Genomic DNA, 23,359 nt, shown 5'->3' with positions numbered 1-23,359 from the left:
TGAGTGACCTCAGGCAAGTCACCTCACACCTTTGAGCCTGAATTCTCCATCTACAAAACATGAACAGTGGTCCGACCTGGTGGCCGCCCTGTGAGGAGGAAATGATACAGCTGCCCTCCCTCCTTCCTGCCTCAAATGTTTCCTGAGCCTGCACCAGCCCCCGGGCCAGGTCTTGGACAGCCCCACTGAATCAGAGAGCTGATGTCCTGCCTTCATGAAGTTTGCAGTCAAGTAGGGGAGAAAGACAAGTAACCAGATAATTACACCTGGGAGAGACACACGCCTTAATAGGAGAAAAATAATAGTACATATGGTAATAGCAATAGCTACACCAAAAATATGACCACCACAACAATAATGATGGTGGTAATGATAATGGCTCATGTTCATCAACCATCTACAAGGTGCCAGAAACTGCTAAACCCTTTGTACACAGGATCTTATGTAAGCCTCGCAGGCACCTCTGTCATCTCAGTGTTACAATGTGGAACCTGAGGTCAGAAGGGCTAAGGAGCTTGCCCAGGCGAGCTGCTGGTGGAGCCATGAGTAGTGCATCTGAGAACATGGGAAAGTCAGAGAGGACCTGGAGGGTCTGACATCTAGGCTGCCACAAGAGTTCCAGCAGAGGCAGCAGCGTATGCAGGAGCAGCACGTGCAAAGACCCTGAAATGACAGACAGCAGAACCTTCTCCAGAGAAACTGCAGAGAGCCAGGCTGGCTGCAGAGCCGAGGGTGGGGAACGTGTGTGTGTGTGGGGGGGGGCCCAGCTGGAGCCGAGGGGCTTGTAAGGAGCCTGGAGTTTACTGAGGGGAAGGCGTGGAGATTTTTAGGAGGGGCGGTGCTATGCTCAGATTTGCCCCCTAGAAAGCTCACTCTGGGGAAAGCATGTGGATGTGGCCAAGACCACAGGCTGGGAAGGAGAAATGTGGACGAGAGGTGTCTAGGAGGTGGACCAGCGGTGGTGTGGCAGGAGGGGACTTAGGGTAAGCCTCAGTGGGGGCCGGTGCTATTCACTGAGCGAGTAGGCTTGGGGGTGCCGATGAGAAGTCCGGTTTGGGACTGATGTCTGGAGGCCGTTGGATAGACGGGAGCATGCTCAGGACATAGATGGCGGCTGGGGACAGATGTGTAGCACTTGTCAGCACAGGGGATGTGGAGCCCCAGGAGTGGGTGACATTATCCAGGGCTGTGAGCTCAGTGAGAAGAAGGGAGGCCTGGGACAGAATGTGGGGGAACCAGTGTCTGCAGGACGAGAAAAGAGGAATGCTGAAAAGAACTGGGTAAAACCAGGGTCAACAGAACAAATAACAGAAAACTATCATTTTAGATGCACGAGGAAAGTGATCTTCATTTGCAATCTAAAGGAAAGTGTCCCAGAAGTGATGTACTATTCTCCTGACCCCAGCAGCCCCTGGTCTCAGCTGTCACCTCTTTCCTGTCAGAGGTGGCCTTGTGCAGGCAGCACCCATCTTTGGGGCTAGAACACCCAGCAACGGTCCCCTCTCCTCTGGTCTGGGTGTCTACAGAGAGCAAACTGGAGGGGCTTAGTCTGCCACCTTAGTCAGCCAGCTGGTGCCAGAACATTGCCAGGAGACGGTGTCCTCTTCTGTCCACCCACATGGCCCACAGGAGACAAGCCTGAAATGCCCCCAAAACGACCTTCTGTTCATCCTACATGAAGAGAGAAAAATGGAAGGAAAGAATTGCTAGTCTCCTCCTATCTTCAGGGTAAACTTGGACAACAGTGAGGGCTTTCCTTGAGATGCAGGGCCCTGTGCTTTCCAGAGTCCTCACAAAGAGGGCCGTAAGCCCCCTCCTCCTGGGGCAAGGCCTCCGGCACCTGCTCTCTACCAGCCTGCATCTTGCCTTCACAGTGCCCGTCCGTTTGTAACTAAGGAATTGTGTGGGATTTCCGGTTGACTGTCCATCTCCCCACCAGACACTAGCTCTGGGAGGCAGGGGCTGTGTTCCCAGTGCAGGGCTGGGCGAGAAGTTGGAGCGCCAGCCAAGTGTGCCGAACGGCCAGGTGTGGTGCTCCTGGCTGCAGAGAAGCCGGCTCTGCCGAGGAGGACACACGGCTGGGATGGGAAGCCTTGTTCCCACGGGTTTCCAGCAGCATCTGAGCAGCGCAGCTCTGTGTCAGAAATGCCCGAATTAAGCAGTCTGGCAGCCCTGCTTCTGCTAATGGGGGTGCTTTCCAAGTCTCGCGCATCGGACATTAATGGGAGGCAGCTGTGGCAGAGGGCGACCACTCAACTCAGAGTCACAAGATTTGTGTTCCAGTCCAGCCTCTGTGGGGCCGAACTGCGAGCTCCCGGTCCACTCTCCTCAGCCTGCTGAGCCTCAAGGTCCTCACTGGAGAAGGAAACGACCACTGCTGTGACCTGGGGCTCTAGAGAGCATCGGTGCATAGGGTGTACTTTCACCCGATTTGAAGGGGTTCCATGTCTCTCGGCTTCCTTCCTGTGCACACTGAGAGCCTGTTCCCAGACTGGGGACTCAGGCCCTCGCTGGGTCTGCCAGATCCGTGCAGCCCTCCAGGAGGCGGGGGCCCCTCGGCACAGACAGTCTGTTTGTGTTGAAACCCTTCTCTGGCCAGGTTTCATGGTCGAGCCTGGGAGCCGGTCCCTTTTACATTCACACACATTCTTTGCTTCCCATACATGCAGCTCTCAGGGTCCTCACTGGGAGCCAAGATCTATCTCACACATCACTCAGAATGCCCTGGTTCGCTCCTTTCTGAAAAATGGCATCTGATCACTCTTCAACTGTGGTGAGGCCCTGATGTTTTCTTCTCGGAATCAGAAGGCCCGGAGTCCCAGGCCACAGGGAGCAAGGAATGCCAGGGAAGCCACTGGTGCCACGGGAGGAGCTCGGCCACAGTAGGGCAGCAGGTTTGAGTCTTGGCTCCTCTGCTAGACCTTGACGTAATGGGCTACTAAGAAGGGAGACTTCCAGAACAAAGCAGATGTGAACTTCCAGAGCGAATGAGCGAAAACTGGCTTCTCAGCCCTTGGGCTCCTCACCTAGGGGCCTCTCACCCATTCTGAGAATATAAAAGGGCAGAGAGAGAAGCATGTGGAGAGAGGGGAGTCCCCACCCCTCGCCCATGGGGTGCTCTCTTCTACTCAACTACAGTGAGGGGGTCTCCGCAGACCACTTGAGAAGCTTGGAATATGTCTCCAGTGGCTGGGAGACCCAGGAGACTCCTAGAGCACTACTCAGGCCTGGAGCCAACATGGACAAGGGTTATGGCCTTAGGGTTAGCTGAACTTGTGGATCCACTGGGACAAGAATGAGTGTGGCCTCCCATGGACCGAGGTGGCCCCCCGTGAGGAGAGTTGAGGGCTTGAGGGGACCCAAGCAGCAAGAAGCTTACAGTGGGCACAGACTCTGCGGGCCCATGGAAGGGGCTGCAGTGGCTCCCAGAATGGATCTGCATCTGCCCAGGTCAAGGGACCTGTGGGATCTCTGAAAACCTCATGAAAGCACCTGTGAGAGGAAGTGCCAGCATTATCAACTGCCCATGTGCTGCCACCACGTCTTGGCACCCATGCCCCAAGATGGCAGTACCCACCACTAAGACTGTGTCCCTCCCTCCAGTCCTCTGAGGTCAGCAAGGCAAGGGAAGCGGGGACGTGTTTAGGGAGGGAGGAGGGCCAGGCGCGCCTGCTCTCCCACACAAGCAGTCAGGCCTGAAGCACCCCAGCTGGGCAAGGGGGGGAGATTCAATGCCAAGTCAGGCTTAGAGGTCTGATTCTCACACGGACCAGCCTTCTAGGGACCAAGTGGGGACAGTGTCTGACTCAAAGTATCTGTAGGAAAGTCACAGATGTGCCAAGGTTGTCATCTGGGGCAAGGTGCGTACTGCCCTGCACAGACGCAAGAGACGATGGGGACAGAGCCCAGAGCGCTCTGGGGTCCTCATGTGCACCCTGCTTCTTCCACGTGTTGGATACAGGAATGACCAGTCCAGACCCCTGGGCTTAGCAATGCATGAGATGAGGCGGGGTGAGCGCCCCAGCACCTTCACCTATAGAATGGGGATGACATTGGCCCCCACCTCACAGGGTGGGGTGAGGGTCACCAAGAGAACACATGGGAAGAGCTGCCATTACCGTCATTATGACCATTATATCATCACCATCACCTTTGACCCCCTGTTCCCCTACTGCGAACCAGCTGGTGCGGTGGTTTGACGCGTGTCCGCAAACTCTGACGCTGCTCCTGCTCTTGGGACATGCTCTCTGGGGACGCTGCCATGTAAGAGTCTGAGGACCCTGAGGCTGCCACACAGTGAGGATGTCTCAGCCACACGGGAGGCCACATGCCTGTACGTGTTCCTCCCAGCTGCAGTGACAGCCAACAGCCAGCACCAAGCACTTCCAGAGGATTCCAGCCCCTAGCCATCGAGCCCCCCTGAGCCTTTGAGTCTTTCCAGCTGAGGCCCCAGATTTTGTGGAGCAGAGACAAGCCACCTTGGCTGTGCCCTGTCTGAATTCCTGACCCACAGAATCTGTGTGTGTAATAAAATGGTCATTTTATGCCACTAGCTTCTAGGGTGGCTGGTTATGCAGCCATAACACCTGGCACAGCTGCTGAGAGGCAAGCTGGAGCTGAGGTGAGGCCCCCTGGCTCCCCGTCCAGTGCTCTGTTGTCTGCATCACGCTGTCCCTCCATTCAGACAGCGTCAGAGGCCATCTGTGAGGGCCTGGAGCTAACATCCCTGAGTGGTGAGCGTGGGCCAGGCACTGTGCTCAGGGCTGTTCCGGCACAGCCTCAGCCCCATGAAGTGAGCCTATGTGAAGCATTTATTCCTATTCCCGCTTCACCAACAAAAGACGAGGCTCTGGGCCTGGCCCCATAGCCAAGTGGTTAAAGTTTCACGTGCTCCGCTTCAGTGGCCCAGGTTTGCAGGTTCAGATCCCAAGTGTAACCTACTCCAGTCACTAGCCATGCTGTGGAGGCATCCCACATACAAAGTAGAGGAAGATTGGCACAGCTGTTAGCTCAGGGCTGGTCTTCCTCAGCAAAAAACAAATAAACAAACAAAAATGGAGGCTCAGAGAGAGCAAGCTAATTGCCCAAGCTCCCACAGCTAAGAAGGGCTAGAGCCGGGCTTTGAGCTCAGGTCTGCCTGCCTCCAAAACAGGGCTTTTGCCCACTAGGCAATAAAACAAGGAAGACAAGAAGCCATGTCAGAGAGCAGTCCAGAAGGTACGAGTACAGAAACCCGAGGCCCAGGCTGAGATTTTCCATGGATTTGCTTGGCTGCGAAGAAATCTTCAGAGAAAACCTGTCCGTTGGTTAAGCCACGCGGAGGTGGGGCTAGCAAAATCTGGAAATGTCTTCACCAGTTCCAAGGCACATATAAACATTACTTGCCCTCTCTGGGGGTCAACGTTCTTTATGATTTTTGCTCTCCAGGAAAATATTAGTTCATTTATACAAACTAAACATTACATACGGGGGGAAAATTAAAAACGTGGCATTCCTGGCCTTTTTTCTCCACAGACCAGAAACTGAGAAGGTTTCTCCATTTCCTTTCTCACAGTCTGTCTACTTGTTGGTGCGGAATTGCCGGCTCAGCCACTCCCCGGGGTGGAGAGTGGGGGCAGCTTTCTGTGGGGTGCGGGGCCACTGCAGAGACAAAGTGCACAGCCTCAGCTCGGGACCACTTTGACACTGACCAAGGCCACAGAGGGATCAAGACCGGGGCTACTCCCAGTGCTAGGGTTGGCATCCCCAGCGCCCATGGCAGGCAAGCTGGGTAGAGAAGTGGGCGTAGCCACAAAGAAGGGTCAGGGAGCTCACATGGGCCTCCTTTGGGCTCCTGGATGGCCACATCTTGCCCCTGGTGGCTTTCGCTGCCTGTCTCTGCCACTAAGGCGTAAGCTCCAGGAGGCCAGGTCTTCACCTTGTTCTACTGGGTACTTGGCTCACAGCAGATGCTTGGCATGTAAGTCCTGAGTGAATCAAGGGGCCCTTCCTTGACAGGTGTGAGGGTGCCTGACTGCTGGAAAGAGAGCCCAGAGCCGCAGCTTACACCCCCTCATGAGGAGTGGAGGGAAGCTGCGTTCCTCCCATTCCTGGGACTGCAAGAGGCACATTCCTGTCCCCGGGTCTGGTGAGGCTCCTGCCACGCAGCCCAGTCTAACTGCCAGACGGAGGAAGACCTCCCTGGAGCTGCCCCTCTGGTCCCGCCCTCCACGGGACCCCTTGGCCATCCCACGGATGCAGCAGCACCCTCCTCTCTGGCATCCGAGGCTGCGGGTGGGAAGCCAGGACCACTGAGTGGGTCTGGAGCCTTGCAGACACTTTCAGGCCCTTTGGTGATCAATGACAACCTTAACATCCTGCTTCCAGGGCTGGAGCCAGGGCTTTGGAAAATGGGTGGAAAATACTCCTGTGAGCCGGGGCTTGCTCCACTGCGGAAAAACCGCCGGCGTCAGCACTTCTCCGGGAGGCAGTGCGGAGTCAGCAGTCGGCCCACTCCAGAGCCGCCTCCGAGAACCGGGTGCCCACGGGGCCCAGCAAGGAGCTCAGAGGCTGGGGCTGAAGGGACAAAGGCAGGCGATCCTGGGCGCTTATCCAGCTCCAGTGTGCTGGGCTCTGGGAGCTGCAGATGGGGGTCCTTACCGCAGGGGGCTTTCTGTCTGGTGGGGCAGGCAGACAGGGGACAACTGGGCACAGACATCTGTCTAATTTCCAAAGAGGGAAGTGCTAGAAGTACAGAGGGGTGCGAGAGGGTATAAACTAGCTGCAAAAGGCCAGAGAGTCAATATTTTAGGTTTTGCAGGCCACAGGATCTTTGTCCCAACCACTCAACTGTCATTATAGTGTGAAAGCAGCCACAGACAGTAAGTCAACGGATGGGTGTGGCTGTGCTCCCACACAAAAACAGGGGCGGGGCAGAATGGGCCATAGGCTGCCAACCCCTGGTGTGACAGGGGGCCTGACTTGGTGCGGAGGGGTGGGGGGAAGCGGGGGAGGAAAGGCTTCCCTTAGGAAATGATGTTTTGCTAAAACCTGGAGGCTGATTCAGGTTTTTAGATTTATCATCCTAACAAAGTCACACTTGATGAGTGTGTTCTATGTGTCAGGCACTGTGCTGAGCATTTTACAGACGTGATCGCAATAAATTCCCACAACAACCCTACAAGGGAGGTACTACTATGCCTACTTTACAGATGGAGAAACTGAGGCTTGGTGGGTATGCTGGTGCTCTGTTTGCCCCCTCAGATTCGTTCTTTGGCTGGCTTGCTGCCCTGGGAGGCTGACCCTGCGAGGCATCCCTTGGCTCCCTCACCCTGGGCTTCCAGCTGGGCCTGGCCAATGGGAGGCTCCAGCAGCAGATGGGGCCAGGGGGAGGAGAGAGAGGCCAGGGTATTTCTTCCCCACTCCCTCCTGCTTCACCATCTGTGACCACAGCTCGTGCCAAGCTGACCATCCTGTGACTCAGCAATTGCTGGAGGTAGTAACACTTTTTCTTCCCCATGTCCTTCGGCTGAGAGGTGCTGGGTTCCTCGCCATTCGTTATATGAAATATTTATTCCTATTCCCATTTCACCTTCATTAGATCTCTTCATGTGAGCCGTCTCGGGGCAATTCTGTTCCTGTCAGGATTCTGACTGATGCTGGAGGTTAGTTAACTTGCTGGGTTCTCGTTTCACACAGGTGATAAACAACAGAGCCCGGTGGAGGCAATGGTGGATGACTGGGCCAGGGGCTGGGTCCCAGCTCTCGAGAGCTGGTTCCCATTATAGGAGGTCAAACGGAAATGCAGCTTCTCCTTTCCTGCCCCAGGGTCAGTGAGTGGCCCAGTTCTTGAGTTCCCCCATTAGCAGTGCTAGCTTTCTGAGCCTGGCTCCCGGTTTACAGCCCTCAGGCATAGCAGGGGGAGCTGGTGGTGCTGGGTGCAGACCTGGGCAGGGCCAAGAAGGGGCACTGGGAGATGAATCCTCCAGCACCATCCGGAGGGTAGAAAGAAAGTGTGGCCAAGACTTCTTGGCACCTGGGGAAGGTCAGAGATGTGGTCATCCTGTTAAGGTGTATTAACCAGCTAAGGCTGCAGAGGCCTCTTACTCAAACTAATTTGGAGGAGGTTCAGAAGGGCAGAACACTTTTGTATTTGAGCCCACCCTCTGTTCCAGAATTTTGGCGTTATCTCTTGAAGAAACAGTCTTGAATGGTTAGTGTTGCTTCTGTGGCCCTAAACAATTGCTTTAGAATCCTGCTGCCATTTCCTCCATCCCTCGGATGGAAGCCCTGCCCCGCTTCCCCACATGCACACAGATCAGGAGTAGGAGACTGAGCATTTGAAAGGAACACGGCTGACTGAGGGGGGAAGGTGTTCTAGAACAGGGACAGAGCTGAGAAGGCAGAGAGACGACCAGCACCGGGAGCTTTCCTTCTGTTCACCCTTGCTAGTGGGTCATCTGTCATCATGGAAGGCAGTGGATTTGGGAGGAGATTGCAGAAGATATGTTAATATTGGTCCCAGGGCACCTGTGAAAATCAGGCCAGGGCTCTGTCTCTTGAGATGGGGACAGCCGCACCTCCAAGGCTCTGTGGATTAACCAGTACCTCCCTCTGCCAAGTCACCGTGAGACCCCCCCAGGGGAGTAGGGTGCAGCCCGCAGAGTAGAGCCAGGAGAGGCTGGAAAAGATGAGGGGCCTGGAGAAACCTGGGAGTCAGGGCAGAGCCCTTGCTTGGCGGGGCTGGTGAGAGGTTGCAACACTGCCTCTTGTGGGCTCTGCATCCGTGCCGGGCAGGAGACGTTACTGCTGCGCTGGCCTGGCTCCACACAGTGGAGCCAGTGGCTTGAGTTGGTCAACAGGCTGGGGGTGGCACAACACCAGGCAGCAGCTTCCAACAGCCACCCCTCACCCAACACTCGCTGCATGTCAGACCCTACCCTGGGTACTTTCTGAAGATCATTTCAGGTTTGACTTTCCAACGATCCTGGGATGGAGGTTTATCATCCTTATTTTACAGGTAAGGAAACCGAGGCCCAGAGGGGTGAAGTTGCTTGTCCAAGGCTGCTGTGACCCAAACTCAAACAGGAGAAGGAAGTAGAATCAGACCTCTGCCCCCAGTCCGGTCCCTCCCCGGGCAGCAGCAGAGATCAGCCCTAGTCACTGAGAGTTGGTTGGAATACTGACGAAAATAAGCTGTCACAGTAACAAGGACGAAGCAGCTAATACCACGCCATGCACACTTTCCCAATGCGCCCCGGGGCAGAGCGCTTTACAGGCACGAACTTGCCCAGGCATCACCACAACCCACCAGGTGAGTGCTAGTTTACCTCCACCTTGTGGCTGAAGATCAGAGAGGCAAAGTGACAAAGCTAGGAAACAGCACAGCTTCAGTCTGACTTCAAAGCCTGGGTCCTTAATCACTAGGGGATGCTGTGTGTGTGCATCCCAAATATGCAAATAAAACTGAGGCTCCAGGAAGGTGAATCATCTGTGTCTGGTGGCATCAAACACCCCAGCATCCTATGCACCCCTCCAGGGCATGTCACCCGAGCCTGGGCAGCAGGCCTGATGAAAAGGGTCCAAATGACCCAGAGAAGATCCTGCAGTTTTCTCTACCCTGTGCATGCTCCCAGCTTCGGGCGCTGGTCTTGCCTCTCTTGGGGCTGTTGGGTGCCAGGCTCTTCCGGGGGCCCCGTGTGATCAGGAACCTGGGCAGGCTGGTGCAGGAGGACTGTATGCAGGGACAGCTGAGTCTGCCAACCTGTACACTCGACTATGCCCTTTGGTTCCACAGTCAAGGCCAACCCTGGCAGCCATGTGGGCTCTTGGCGGGTTTGCTCCTTCTCGATGTGGCTACGATACCTGCAAGGTCTTCCTTGGAAGAGACTAGTCTCGGAGAGCTGCTTCCCGGTTCAATTCTGAGCGACAGTCTGAAAACAAAGATTTTCACAAGATCAGACGGGCTCTGGCGTCTCAGAGGGGAAGTGAACATGTGTATGTTTGGAACTGGGAAAGTGGATTGCTGTCAAGGACTATTACAGTCACGGAACCCAGGAATACTTCAAGGTCTGCTTCAGATCACAGCCACTTCCCTCCAAGGTCCTCAGGGGATTTCCATGACCACAAAATAATGGTAAGGAAGGCAGAGTAAAAAGAGTCATCATGGCCCATCGTCCACAGGCACAAATGTGTTCATTCTCAAGGCAACCTAGGCACCAGGAGCACTTATTATTCTGTCTTCCAGATGCGGAAACTGAGGAATAGCGAGCGTAAGCAGCTTCCCCAAATTCACAGGGCTAGCAAGGGGCGGAGCAGGGGCTCAAACCCAGGACTGTTTGACTCCACACTGGGGCTTTTAATCATTACACCACTCTCCCTCTCTGATGCTCCCAGAGAGGCATGAGGCAATGGACACATTAGGAGAATTGGCAACTCAATATTATTATTATTTTTAAAGCACTGATTAAGAACTGCTGGGCGAAAATGACAGAGTGAAGCCAGATGCTAGACTCTCCCTCTCCCAACAAGACCAACAAACGATTATCAAGGCTTAGGGGTAAAAGGACTCCCCAGCTGCGACTTGACAAAGGAAGGGGCATGAAGTGAAGCCATGAACTTCAGAAACTTGCAGCCAAGAAAAGAAAAAGAGGATTTTGAAGTCTGACCAAGAGTTGCAATGTGGCACGACGCCCATCCTGCCCTCTGAGACTTCTCAGTAGGTCTGAGTGGGGGTCCTTACTGCTACCTCTCTAAGTGGCTCCAGGTGCTGGGGAGCGATGAGGGGGATGGGTGGAGAGCATGGTGGACACTCTGGCGGAAATGAAGGCTTTATGGGGGTGGGGGATGCGATTTGAAACCCTATGGTATCCCTTTCTGGAATGGGATACAGCCCTTAATTAAGCGGAGGAAACCCTGACGTAGGCCTTTTCATAGAGTTCCCATATCTAAAGCACACTGCTTGCTCCCTGCCTCCATGGAGCCTGCTCTGCGTCCCCCAGCTAGAGCAGAGGGGAAAGAGGGAGAACCCCTGGACCTCACAGCACAGCAGGAGGAAAGCCAGCCCATCGCACACACATGGCAGTGCGTCAGACATCACCTCCCTCAATCAGAGCCATGGAATATCCACATGGAGCCTCTCCAAGGGAGCAAGATGAAAAGAAATGGTACGGTGACCTAGCCAACATGGTCTCACGAAGCGAGGAGAGAGGAAGGGCTAGAGCATTGCCCAGACTGCTCGGCCCAGAAGGCGGCCCCAGGGAACACAAGAAGTCCCCCCAAGTGCTTCGAGCACAGAACAACTCTTTCAGAACACAGATTGTGTAAAACAAGACCTGAAAAATGAGACGATAACACCAAGGAGTAAGATGGAAAAGGAGACTGGGCTAGAGGGACAAACGAAGGACTGAAGCCAGAGAGGACCATCCGAGTGACCGCTGACGAACACGATGGAGAACCCAACACGTGGACTCCTGGAATGCGAACTGGAAAAGCCAAGAAATGGCACAGAAGAATTAGTCAAAGGTATAAACCAACAGAGTTCCTCTGAAATGAAAAAAGAGCACACCATGTTGCAGGGAAATTTGGTAAGGAGCCCTCCCCTCTGAGGCATTCTCCTCACCAAGCTTTTGGACCTCAAGGACTTCTTCACCCACCAGGGGAACAAAACAAGTCACTCACGAGAGGGAAGGGTCACACGGGCTGGAGACGTCTCTACAGCAACATCCAATGCCAGGAGGCAATGGAATGGGGTCTGCAAGTCTTGAGGGAGAGACGCAAAGGAGCCGGCCCAGCAAGTCAGATGGGGACATTCTCGAGGAAGAAATCAGAGCGTTCGGGACTTGTGAAAACCTACGTCATGACGAAATCCAGCTAAATAAGGAACTGACTTAAAATAAAGACTCTGGGAATGGAGACGCTGTGGAGAAACAACAGGTGGTAAGAATTGAATCTGTTTAAAAACATTGAACAGTAGGAATTATGATTCCTGAACACGATGTGTGTGTTATTAACTTGGACTGTGCAGTAATAATAATATAACTAAGAAAAAATTGGAAGACGGTGAAGGGGAGGTGAAGGAAGGGGGAGAGTGCTAGTGTTCTCCTCTTAGTAACCAGAGTCAACTGACCCTGATCACAATGGAAATCTAGTTAAAAGAGAACTTATGGACGCAAACCTCTGAATGTTTCTCCTGACCTCTTTTACTAATCTTAGAAGGTTCATTTAGGAGATAATATCTCTTGCGGTGGAGAAATATTTATTTGAAGAGCAGCAATCCCTTAATTTTAATTCAGTTCCTTGTTCTGTTTAAATTAAAATGAAATTAAAGTCAATAGCTTCGATTACAAATAGCACGTGTAGCATGATTCAATTTTAATAAATTCTATCCTCCTACCCGTCCTGCTATCCATCCTTCTCCACATATACAGGCACTTTCTACGCATGGAAAAAGGCCCAAAATTATGTTGATTTAATGCAAATGGTCATGCTTCCTAGGTGGTGGGAATTTAGGTAATTTTTCTTAAATGAAATAGGATAGACTAAGCGCCAAGAAAAACAAAGCACTGGTTGGGCCCCCTGGCACAATGTCTCCAAAGCAGATGGGGCCAGGGTGTTAGAAATACAATGTCATCAAGGTAATAACTAAGCCCTGTGTCATTTGGGGGGGGGGAGCAGGTCTCTGGGCACGAGTTGGGGCACGAGTTGGGCCACGGAGCGTGGGTTTCTCAAGCAGAATTACAAGCCCTGTGTCACTCAGAGCCAGGGCCTCCCTGGGAAGGGACCCGCCTCAACGGTCTGGGCCCGGGGGCAAGGATGCAGGCTTCCTCCCTCGGTTTGTCCACTTGGACCACAACAAAGGGCCTTTGTAAACTCCAGGCTGACTGTTCAGCATTAAGTGCTGGGGGTGTTCAGTGTCTGCAGAATGGAGGGAGTAGTTACTCAGGATCTGCCGCTTGTCCAAGGATTATCTCATGGTCAGAAGTATTTATAGATCATTTTTCTCCTTAAAGGATATCAGTGTTAATGAAAACCTACTGTCTCTTTAATCACACTACTGGCACATGAATGGAAAATATTATCCCAGAACCTACGTGGGAATAATTTCACAGTCCAGGGTACTCTTTTCAGGAAGCAAATGCTTTGTAAGTAAAATAAGCTCACTTTGTGGCAAACGTAATTTTAATGGCAATCTCTGGCCTTCATCTATTGTTGTTACTAGTATGTAATAGGTCAAAATTTCATATTACATCCTATTTTAACAAAATAGTACACAATTAACAACTGAAGACATTATGTCTATGTTCCCAAAGATGGCCAACAAACAGAACCACCTAGGGAGCTTTGAAAAAGTACAAATTCCCAGGCTCCACCCCAGACATCTGGATGGTCAGAAGGCTTCCCAGGTGACCCTGACTCACAGCTGAAAAGCACTACTGTAGAGCTGGCCAGAAGTGGAGCTGTTAGAACAGGCATTCCCAAGGTCCCAGTGAGTGCATCAGGGGTAACCTCAGGGGTACGGCTAGTGGCCACAGTTCTCTACAGTTTTCAGCAACTTAGATGAAGACTAAGTAATCAAGCCGATCAAATTTTCAGATACAAAACTGAAAAAGATAAAAAATATGTTGGCTAATAGGATTCGAAGGAATCATGGTATACTGGAAGCAACCAAGAAGATGAGATTCAAAAGAATAGATGTAAAGTTGACATCTAAGGGGTAAATGATCAATTATAAGATGGCTGAGATTTGCCTCGATGTATCAGGTCATATGAAAAGGTACTGAGCTCTTAGTTGACCTCGAGTTTAAAATGAGCCAAGAGGACGTCTAATCAATATGGCAGACAGAGCTAACATGAAAAATCCTCCTTCTCCCTCTAAGTACATAGAAATGCTGGATAAATTCCCAGGTGCCCCAAATGAAGACAGAACTGAAAGCCAGAGCAGGGTGAGTGGAAGACGAGGCCACAGGGTCCGCAGGGGTCTTCGTGGGAACTGGGTCAACTCCATAGTAGATGGAGTAGGGATGCAGATGGGGCCTCAGCCAGTGCCTATTGGTGAGAATCTTGCAGAAAGCTGGGATCACAGGGAGCCATCTCGTCCATGAAACAGGCTTTTAGAGAACTCTGTTTGCCAGCCTAGAGACAGGCCAGAAATCTGCCCTTCCACCCAGTGCCATGGAGGGGGGTCACCCATGAGAACCCGGAGCACTAAGCCTGCACCATGCACAGCTGCAGTGTCCAAATTCACATTACCCAAGCACTTTGGGGAAGCCAAGCTGAGAAGTTCATGCAACACCTTCCTCAGAACCATGGGCTATCGGACTGGGGCAGAGGCTGGTGGGAGAAGATACTCAGGCAGCACCACGGCAGGCTCTGTGGGGTCAGAGGTCACATTACACCCATGTGCTCCTGTGTCCTGGGGTGAGGGTGCTGCTGCGTGACCTTCTGTGAGCCCTGCAGCTGGTGACTCACTGGTCCTACGAGGGCCAGGCTAGAGAGCCAGCACTTACTTGTAGTTGTCGTCTTCCACAAACTTCTGGAGCTCTTCAATATAGCGTACGGACTTCAGGTACTTCTGCACATGGGGCAGGGTTGTGAGGTGATCTGCAAAAGGTGGACAAAACCCAGAGGCTTCAGTCTTTCCCCATCTCCAGGCCCCAAATGAGAAGTGTAGGAATCACTGATTTCAATGCTAGATGCTCCTTGGGTATTGACACATAGTCTTTCAAGAGCTGCTGATGGTCCCTTGGACCAGGCCCTGTGCTGGGCACTGGGCACAGAGCAGTCATCAGACCTGGCTTCTGCCCTTAAGGAGTGCCCCCCAGAAGGCTGGGCCACAGACACCAATCTGAGGTCACCACCCTTCCTTGGCTGGGGAAAGATGGGTCTTTGGGGAAAGAGGACCTCCAGAAAAGACCAGAGCCAGACATCTGTGCCCTAAAACAGGTTTCTCCTGGGGTAACTGGGCAACCCTCTCATGCCTGCTCACCTCCTGCATGACAAGAATCCAAAAACGAATCAACAAACTCCATCCAGCCCGGTGTGGAGCCCAACCCAGATCCTGGCACGGTTTGAGAGTCTGGCCCAGGAGCTGGAGCTGCTGCATCCTGACAAGAAAGGGAGGGGGCCTAGACACCTGAGCATGTGTTCTGTGCCAGGCTCCAAACCAGGTGATTTCTAGGAGTCATCCCTAACCCTTACACCTGCCTCATTTGGAGGAAATTATATGTCCACTGCACAGAGGAAGAAACTCCAGCAACTTGCAAAGGTCACAGCACCGAGAAGTGGCAGAGCCAGGCTTGGACCCCAGGTCATCTGAGGCCTCTGCCACACTGCATGGCCTCTTTCCTGGAGCGACTGATGTCAGCTGCTCTCTGCAGACCTTCACGGACACTGCACACCTGAGGGGGTCAAAAACCCTCCACAGTGCTCCCTGCCATTCCCCACAGGGTGGCACAGAACAAGCTACGGGGAGAGGCGGAGGAGGGGAGGAGGCTGTGAAGAGGAGAGGAAAGAGGGAGGGGAAGGGGCCTCGCTTTCTGGGGAGGTGTGTCCAGTCCTGCGAGGAGCACCTGATCTCCGCCCCTTCACCATGAGATGCCAACAGGCCATTTTGTTTCTCTAGAGCCTCAGCGTTCTTGTCTCTGAAGTGGGGGCAATGACTCCTGCTTCATCAGGAAGCCGACGGGGAAGATGCAGGTGGAGATGACAGTAGTAAGGGTGAGGTATGCACCAAGTGCTAATGAAATGTCGGGCCATGCTCAGGGCTCTGCATGCATCATGTCCCCGTTCCTACTGATGCAAAAACCTCAGACTTAGAGAGAAGGAAGTGACTTTTTGAGAGGCAGAGCTGAGATTTGAACCCAAGTCCATCTGACCCCACAGCCAAGTCTGCAATTGCTCTGCTGGCCAGCAGGACGAGTGTCCAGGTGCTTGTGAGAGGAAGGGGCCTCAGCAGCTGAGGACTGCACTGGGAACACCGTCCCCTCCCTGTTCCTCCGGTCAGAAGGAGAGCTGATCTGGAAGTGCAGACCTCACCCCACCCCGGGATGCTTGTGGGGGGCTCATGAGCAGGCCTATGGATTCAGTGATGCCCCCCGGCTTCCCTGTGGCCTTCCCAAATGGAGGCTCGTGCTTCTCAAACCCTGTACGCTGCAGGGTAGGTTGGTTTCTTTCTTGTCCCCCTTTGCTATTCCCAAGCCCCTCCAGTCTCCTGTGAGACCTGCTCCACAGAGGCACGTTCCTGGATCTCTAGCACCCATTTGCCTCTTCACTGCTGACTTCTCCCAACGGCCCCCTGGTCATTCACGCCCATTCCTGGAGGGCTGGGCACCTGGCTCACAGGGGAGCTCCACACACCCCCCGGGCCACTGGCATCTTGGGGGAAATGAGTGTCCACATGGCTCATCCATCCAGCGTTCTGACTTCTCAATTCCTTGACCTCGTCTCCATCAACCATCTCCTCCATCCATCCCAGACACTCAGCATCATGGTCACACTTTGGATCTGGTCATGTGTAGCAGAGCCTGGCTGGTTTTTACCCAGTCATCTCCCCTTTCCCACTAGACTCATAGCTAGATCACATTTCCCAGCCTCACTCGGCAGATGTGACATGCGCCACTGGCAAGTCTGGCCCAGAAAACCCACGCTTGTATGATTCTTTCTTCCTCCATCTGCCAGCCGGATGTAGAGTCCAGTGGAGGACTTTGAGGCCATGGGACGTGGCTGAGCCTCAGATGAAGGAGGCTGGGCCCTGAATGTGCTCCCTGGAGCTGCCCACAAAGCTCTTCCTGAATGAATGACCTGGGAGCCAGACAGACTGGACTCTGCCACTCACTAGATGTGTGATCTTAGACAAGTGACTAAACTGTTTCCAGTAATAGAGAGATGGTAACATCTAGTTTGCACAGTCTTTGAAGATCAAGCCTATGTGTAAAGGGTCTAGCACATGTTTGATGCTCAAGATATTAAAATGAGGAGCTTTGTGGGTTTCTAGAGCTTTCTACCGATAGGGTCCTGGACCCAAACTCCAGTGATATCAAATTGGACAATTCCAACAACCGAGGGTACTAACCGTAGCTGCAGGAAACTTGTAAATCTGCAATTATTCGAAGAATATTGTTCATCTGATTGGATCTTTGTTCGTTTTCCATGATGCTGCCTGAGGCAGGATATGCAGAATCAATGTAGATTAAATCCAGCAGATAGATCCCTAAAATTAAAGAAGACATTTAATGACGGTAGGTGCTCACCACTAATCAGAACAAAATAGCACAAAACAGCACTGCTCTGTTAGAAGGTATAAAAGGGTGACTTATGGAAAACCAAGATCCTGTTTGGACTTCAATTCCAATCCTGACTACTAATTTTGCACATAGACTGCTCAGCTGTAAATCAAACATCTGAGCCACAACCAAAATGAATGCTGGCAAGATTTTAGCATTTCGAGTCCATACACTCTCCAGCAACAAGGGTTTTTACCTGTAACCCAACTGGAAAATAACAGGACACGAAAGTGATGAATGAATACTTGTGTTTTTCACCAACCGATGAAGTTTAATAGGGCTAAGGTGTTATATCCAGGAGAACACTATTTGGATTGAACTCAGTTTTTCATTTATTCACTTAGCTGTGTGTGCGTCTATTTGTCTATCTGTAAGCACACAAACACACACACAAACACCCCCACCCCCCCCAATATCATAAAATAACTAAAGGATAAGAGAGGAAATCAAAAAAGCAACAGACCTTGGTACAAAGAACTATGGCTAGACAGAGCATTCTCCTGAGGGTGCTTAATAAGAAAATAACGCATGATACAGTAACATCGCTATGGCAGGCCAGTGTTGAGCCTTGGCACGGCCCCATGACATCACTGCAGGGGGAACTCAGGACAAACCAGCTGGCCAGGGACGGGAGAAGAGGACTGGCTGTACAGCATGATCCACTACACAGATCTCAGCTGACTGGCGTCCTGCAGGGCTGCACTTCAGTCTCTCTGGAGACGTGCATGGACAATGGATGGCACGTCCTTTCAGCAGCCCTCCATGAGTACCGGCACTATACCCATAGCACTGGTGGGGTTGAGCAGCAGTAGTGATGTGAAGCAGAATTCAAGGCAGAAAACACTGAACACGGCAAAGAGGGGTGACTGACATTAATGAAAACACAGTTGACTGAGAAGATCTAACGATTACAAATTTCTACGCACAGAGCAACACTGCGTGAAAATACGCAAAGCAAAAGTCTGCCAGAAATGAAAAATGAATTCAACAAAGCCACAACCATAGAGGGAACCACTGGCATGTCTCTTCTAGAATTTGTATGTGTATGTACGTGTGTACACAAGTGTGTGTACATACAAAAATATACACATACAGACATATGTATGCACGTGTGCCTATATGAACATAGTATTTTAGTACCAAAATTAACAAGCTCGGTGTTATAGAACTGAAAATATAGTTCTTTTCAAATATCCATTGTTACAAAATTTGATTTTTGTACATGCTTACAAAAATTGATCATACACTAGACTATAAAGAAAAGTGCAATAAGTTCCAAAAAGTAAACACTGTATTATGTACATTCTGTGATCTTACTTACATCTAGAATTTAACAATAAATATAAAACAAACTCTAATCATTTGGAAAACACACACACATGCACACACACAGTCAAAAACAACTCTTAGGTCAAAGAAAAAGCAAAAAATCTAAAATAAAAACTCTATTTGAAGACAATGACAATAAGAACACTACATATCAAAATTTATGGGACCAGACCAAAGTAGTAATCATAGGAAAATTTATAGCCTTAAAAGTTTACCATTAAACTACTAAGAATTATTATAAACGTAATTAACCAGGGACGAAATATAAAAGTTATGGGTTTTTTTGCTGGGAGAATGAGCACTGCAATGACTGCTGTGTTCATTGTGTTACTTATCTTTACAACAACCCATTTTATAGAGGAGGAAAAGGAACCTCAGAAAGGATGTATAACTCGCCCCAGGTCACGTAGCTGGTAAATGATGGAGATGTCAGTCGAACCCAAGCCTGCCTCCCTGGAGTACACACTTCCTGCCATCGCAGTGGACTGCTGGTGCTGGATACCATGAGTCATTCGTCTGCTTTTAAAATAGCTACACATTGTTACGGGAAATCGTTAAATCACAGAAACATATGCTAGCACTTCTCATAGGAGCCATTTCCACTTCTTTTCTTTCTAGTGGCTCCATGTTTCCAAAATTTTAATAATTAGAAATAGTTTCCCTCGTACAGAAGCTCCAAGTTTGGTAGGTTTAAATCTACAGATTTATTCTTTCTCTAGATGACCTCGTTTTTCCTCTCCCCTCTTAAAAATGTAACTCAGTTACCTCCCCAAGGATTCAGCAACGGCAATCCTGAAAATCCCATTACTGCTTCAACCATAACAAAAAGTATCCTCCAGCGCTGAGCATGAGGTGAGGGGATAAGGAACAGGAGGCAGCTTTGTCCCAAATGCAGACTTTGTGCAGACTTGAACCCAGCTGCCTCCCAGGACTGAGGACGAGGGTAGGGAACAGGGAGAGAACTAAGGCTTCCCGAGGATTTACTAGAAGACAAGAACTAACCCTCCTCAACTCACGTGACCCTCCCATCAACTCTGCGAGGGATGAGGAGAAAACTGAAGGTCAGAGAGATTAAGAACCCTGCCCAGGCCTCACAGCGAGTGCGCAGGACTTGAACCCAGGTCTGTCTGGCTCCAGCGCCTCTGTCCTGACCCCTCGCTGGCCATCAGAAACACACAGGGAATCACTTTTTCTCAAATAACACCCTCAGCATGGAAGGCTCGCCCTACGCCGCCCTGTGAGGACTGGTGCTGGCCCCTCTGCTTCCTCTCAGGTCACTGGCTCTGCAAATGCGGCCAGAAGAAGCTCGCCTTCAGACCCCATCTCCATCCCCAGCCCCTGCTTGCACCCTGGGGGCATGGGGAGTTCACTACTTCATAAGAGTAAATTCTACTGTCAGAGCAGTCATCACTCCCCTCCACAAAATATGCAGACTCCAACACCTAACAAGCCAGGACCAGAGAGCACAGGCCAAGGCCACGATGTGCTGAGCACCGGGGGACCTCCCAAAGGAGGCCTCTGGGCCCCAGCGACCTGGGGAGACCTTGAGCCTCAGCAACACCTGCACAGAACCTCCATATAAACAGCCTTTCACTCCCACAACAAAAACTGCTCCAAAGGCAGCAAATCTTCTACAGTTAATACTGCACAAATCCCAGGAAATCTTTCCAGTATTGTTATTAGGCCATAACTGGAAATATTTAAAGCCTAAACCGTCACGAAATCATAGGAACGGCCCTCTCCCACTTAAGCTGTGCCTGTGCTGTGCTAAGCCCTATACACAGTCAGCGTGTACCGCAACTGCAATTCGATCCTGATTTGCACCATTCATACATTTAATGTCCGATTCTCCCCGGAGACTGAAACCCCTCAGAGCAGGAAGTGTGTCTTGCTCCATGAGCTCAACCCCCAGCGGCTGGAGCAGAGCTAAGGAAGCGTTAGTTGAAAGAAGGAAGGTAGGAATGAAGGCCTATTTCATTTAACCCATACAATAACCTCATGAGGAACATTACCCTCATTTTGTAGCTGAAGAAAGAGACACTGAGAGTCAAGTGACGATGATAATAACAAAACTGAGCACTTACAACATGCCAGGTCCTCAGCTAAGAGCTTTGCCCAGATTACTGACGGGCAACAACAACGCTGTTGTCAGGGAGGTTTTATCCATCCTCATTTTACAGAGGAAGAAACTGAAGCCGAGAGAGTTGCATCGCTTATCTGAGGTCACACAGCTGGGAAGTGGCAGGGGTACGATTTGAACACGTCTGTCCAGGCTGCCACAGTGTCAGTCCCTCTTTTGCCCCAGCCAGATCCTTTGGAGCCTGGCAGCCCGTGAGGCAAGATGGGGGCATGGCTGAGCCCAGAAGTACCCAGGCTACGGCTCTCCCTGCCTGATTTCCCCTTCGAGGTCAACATTCTCCAAGAGGGCTCAGGGCTACACTGTGGCTACCTCCTCCTGCTACATCTTCCACCTCCTCTCCACTGCCTCCCTGGTACCCATCACGGCATATCTGTCCTTGGTCCCATCATCAGTGGCCCACCCAGGCCTGGGGGCCCTGCCAGCTCTGCCATGTGACAGGCAGAGTGTGGGAGAGTGTGGGGCTTGGAGCCAGGAGACTTGGAACTCTGGCTCTGCCACTTACCAGGTGGGTGGCCTCAGGCAAGGCTTTTCACTTCCAAGGGCCTCAGTTTCCTTGATTGTGATGGGGGTAATGACAGTGGTTATGAGGAGTCTACCGGCCCAGGGCCTGGACCACTGAGGTGTCCATGAAGCTGGGCTGAGGCCGTGCCTGGCTCCATGGCGAGGCCCCATGTGAAGCAGCATTGGGATGCCCATGGGAGGGATGCACCCAGCAGGGTTTGCTATAACCATGGATGGCGCCCAGATGCTGACCATGTGGTGGCCACCCACCTCAGATGGGCCAGCAGTGGGAGCTTCTGTCTGGACTAGGACAGCACAGCTGGGACAGCTCAGCTCCTTTTCTATTTATACAGAGTTACTGCAGCAGACAACTCTGTGTTGTTGGTCTCGTTAAGATGGACAGTAACTGGACCAGCCACTGGCCCTGGCTGCCGTGGGGCTGAGCAGTGCCAGGGACTGGGGCTAGACTGGGAGGTGCAGACGTGTCAGAGGAAACAACTGTAAGAGCAACAGCCACTGTCTGCGATAGGAAAGGCTGGCCTTGCTTCTACCTCGGTGGCCTTGCAGTGACCAGCACAGTAGGTACTCACATTTCCTCATTTACAGATTAGGAAGCGGAAGCTGCAAGAGGAAAAGTAACCTGTCCAAGATCCTACAGCTTCCAAGTCAGGGAATCAAGTTTTGAATTCAGGCCCAACTCCAAAGATTTGCAACAGAGAGCAATGCTGAGGGCTGGGGGCTGGGAGTCATTGGCTGGCACATGGATGAGGGTCCCAGCCACAGAGGTGGGGGTGTGAGGATCCCTGCTGTGGCCTGCCTCCCACCCCACCCAGGACGATGCTGGCAGCCAGCAATTGTCCTGTGGCTTGCAAGCCTGCAGATGGGACCTCCTCTGAGATGGACAGCTACCCAGAACATGCTTCTGCTCTGCTCCCCCTTCCATGACCCACATACCGGGACTGGTGACACTGCTGTGGCTGCAACAGGACTGCCAACAAGACAGCCATGATGGGGTTGAGAGCCCCAGGGCCAGGAGTGACCAGCCCTCCACTCGCTCTGCTGTGGACGCCCTCCACAGCTGGGCTGGTCCCAACCCTAGGGGCAAGTAGCCAAACCTTCTTTCCTGACAGTGAATCCAGGCCCCCCCACCAGGGGTGTCCACAAGACGCCCCGGCCCCAAGGAGGGAGTGCCAGGCTGACAAAGGAGGTGCTCTCCTGAACAGACACCTTCTCTTAAGCTGAGGGACACCATGCTTCATGGCGTGGAGCCTGCCTGAAGCTGGGCGCTCAGAGCCTCCCAGAGCCAAAGCCCACGGCTGGCACCCGGGCTTAGCCGCAAGCCCAGGAACTCACTGCTCTCTTGTTTCTCCCATCGCCACCCGTCTCACTTCCATCCCAAGTCTGGTTTTGGTTTTTCTCACACAGCTATCTATTTAATAAGGAAAATTCTGCTGTGTTGAGGGGAAAAAACCCTCCACAGCATAAAAATATGCCACATTTCCATCTTATGCTTTCCATTTTCTCTCTCTCTTTCTTTTAAAGTTTGAGATGAAAGACTTTTTTCCATGTTCTCCTGTTCTGCCTTGAAAAGATCACTTTCAAACTTCAGAAATGAGGAGTGCTGGCACCCAGAACTATACTTGTGTGGTTTGATCACATAAACTGTCTCGATAAATTCCAAATGAAATTACAGAGCAGCAGCTCATTAGGGCTTTTTTAAAGGGAGCACAAAGCAATTCCACCTACTGCAGGAGGAGAGCTCAGCAGGCAGCTCATGCTCCCCGTCAGAGGCAGAAGGCTGTGAGTGTTAATTAGTGCCCACCAATTAATATCAATCATGTAAAACACAGACTTCAGAACAAATCCTCACTTAAAGAATATTCCTTACATGAAATGTGTTGGAAACTTACTGACATTGAGACAAACGTCTCCTAGGTCTGCAGAAAGGGGGCAGACCCAGGCAGCCACATGTTAGGGGGTCAGGGACCGTGCTTCTTTGAGAGCACATGGCCTCGTTCATTTCTTGGTGTCGAGTCTCATGAATCACAAAGGCACGTGGGCAAAGTCCTGCAGCTCACACCGAATCCTGGGGTCCAGGGAGCCAAATCTCTTCCCAGCTCCCTGAGGT

General features: G+C 51.8%; 1 protein-coding gene across 21 annotated transcripts in view; it reads right to left on the bottom strand.

The window, feature by feature from the left end:
- RALGPS1 (Ral GEF with PH domain and SH3 binding motif 1) overlaps positions 1 to 23,359 on the bottom strand; it is a 271,251-nt gene that overhangs the window by 36,892 nt on the left and 211,000 nt on the right. For all 21 annotated transcript variants that reach the window (XM_046686090.1, XM_046686100.1, XM_046686023.1 and 18 more), the window contains 3 exons: positions 17,051 to 17,188; positions 14,487 to 14,580; positions 9,844 to 9,911 (listed from right to left, as the gene is read on the bottom strand). In XM_046686090.1, coding sequence (XP_046542046.1) covers positions 9,844 to 9,911; positions 14,487 to 14,580; positions 17,051 to 17,188 — 300 coding nt within the window. The remainder of the gene's footprint in view (positions 1 to 9,843; positions 9,912 to 14,486; positions 14,581 to 17,050; positions 17,189 to 23,359) is intronic.

This window comes from Equus quagga, chromosome 1, assembly GCF_021613505.1.
Source record: "Equus quagga isolate Etosha38 chromosome 1, UCLA_HA_Equagga_1.0, whole genome shotgun sequence".
Taxonomy (NCBI): domain Eukaryota; kingdom Metazoa; phylum Chordata; class Mammalia; order Perissodactyla; family Equidae; genus Equus; species Equus quagga.
The sequence above is the reverse complement of the archived record's forward strand: the minus strand, read 5'-3'. Positions and strand labels throughout refer to the sequence as shown.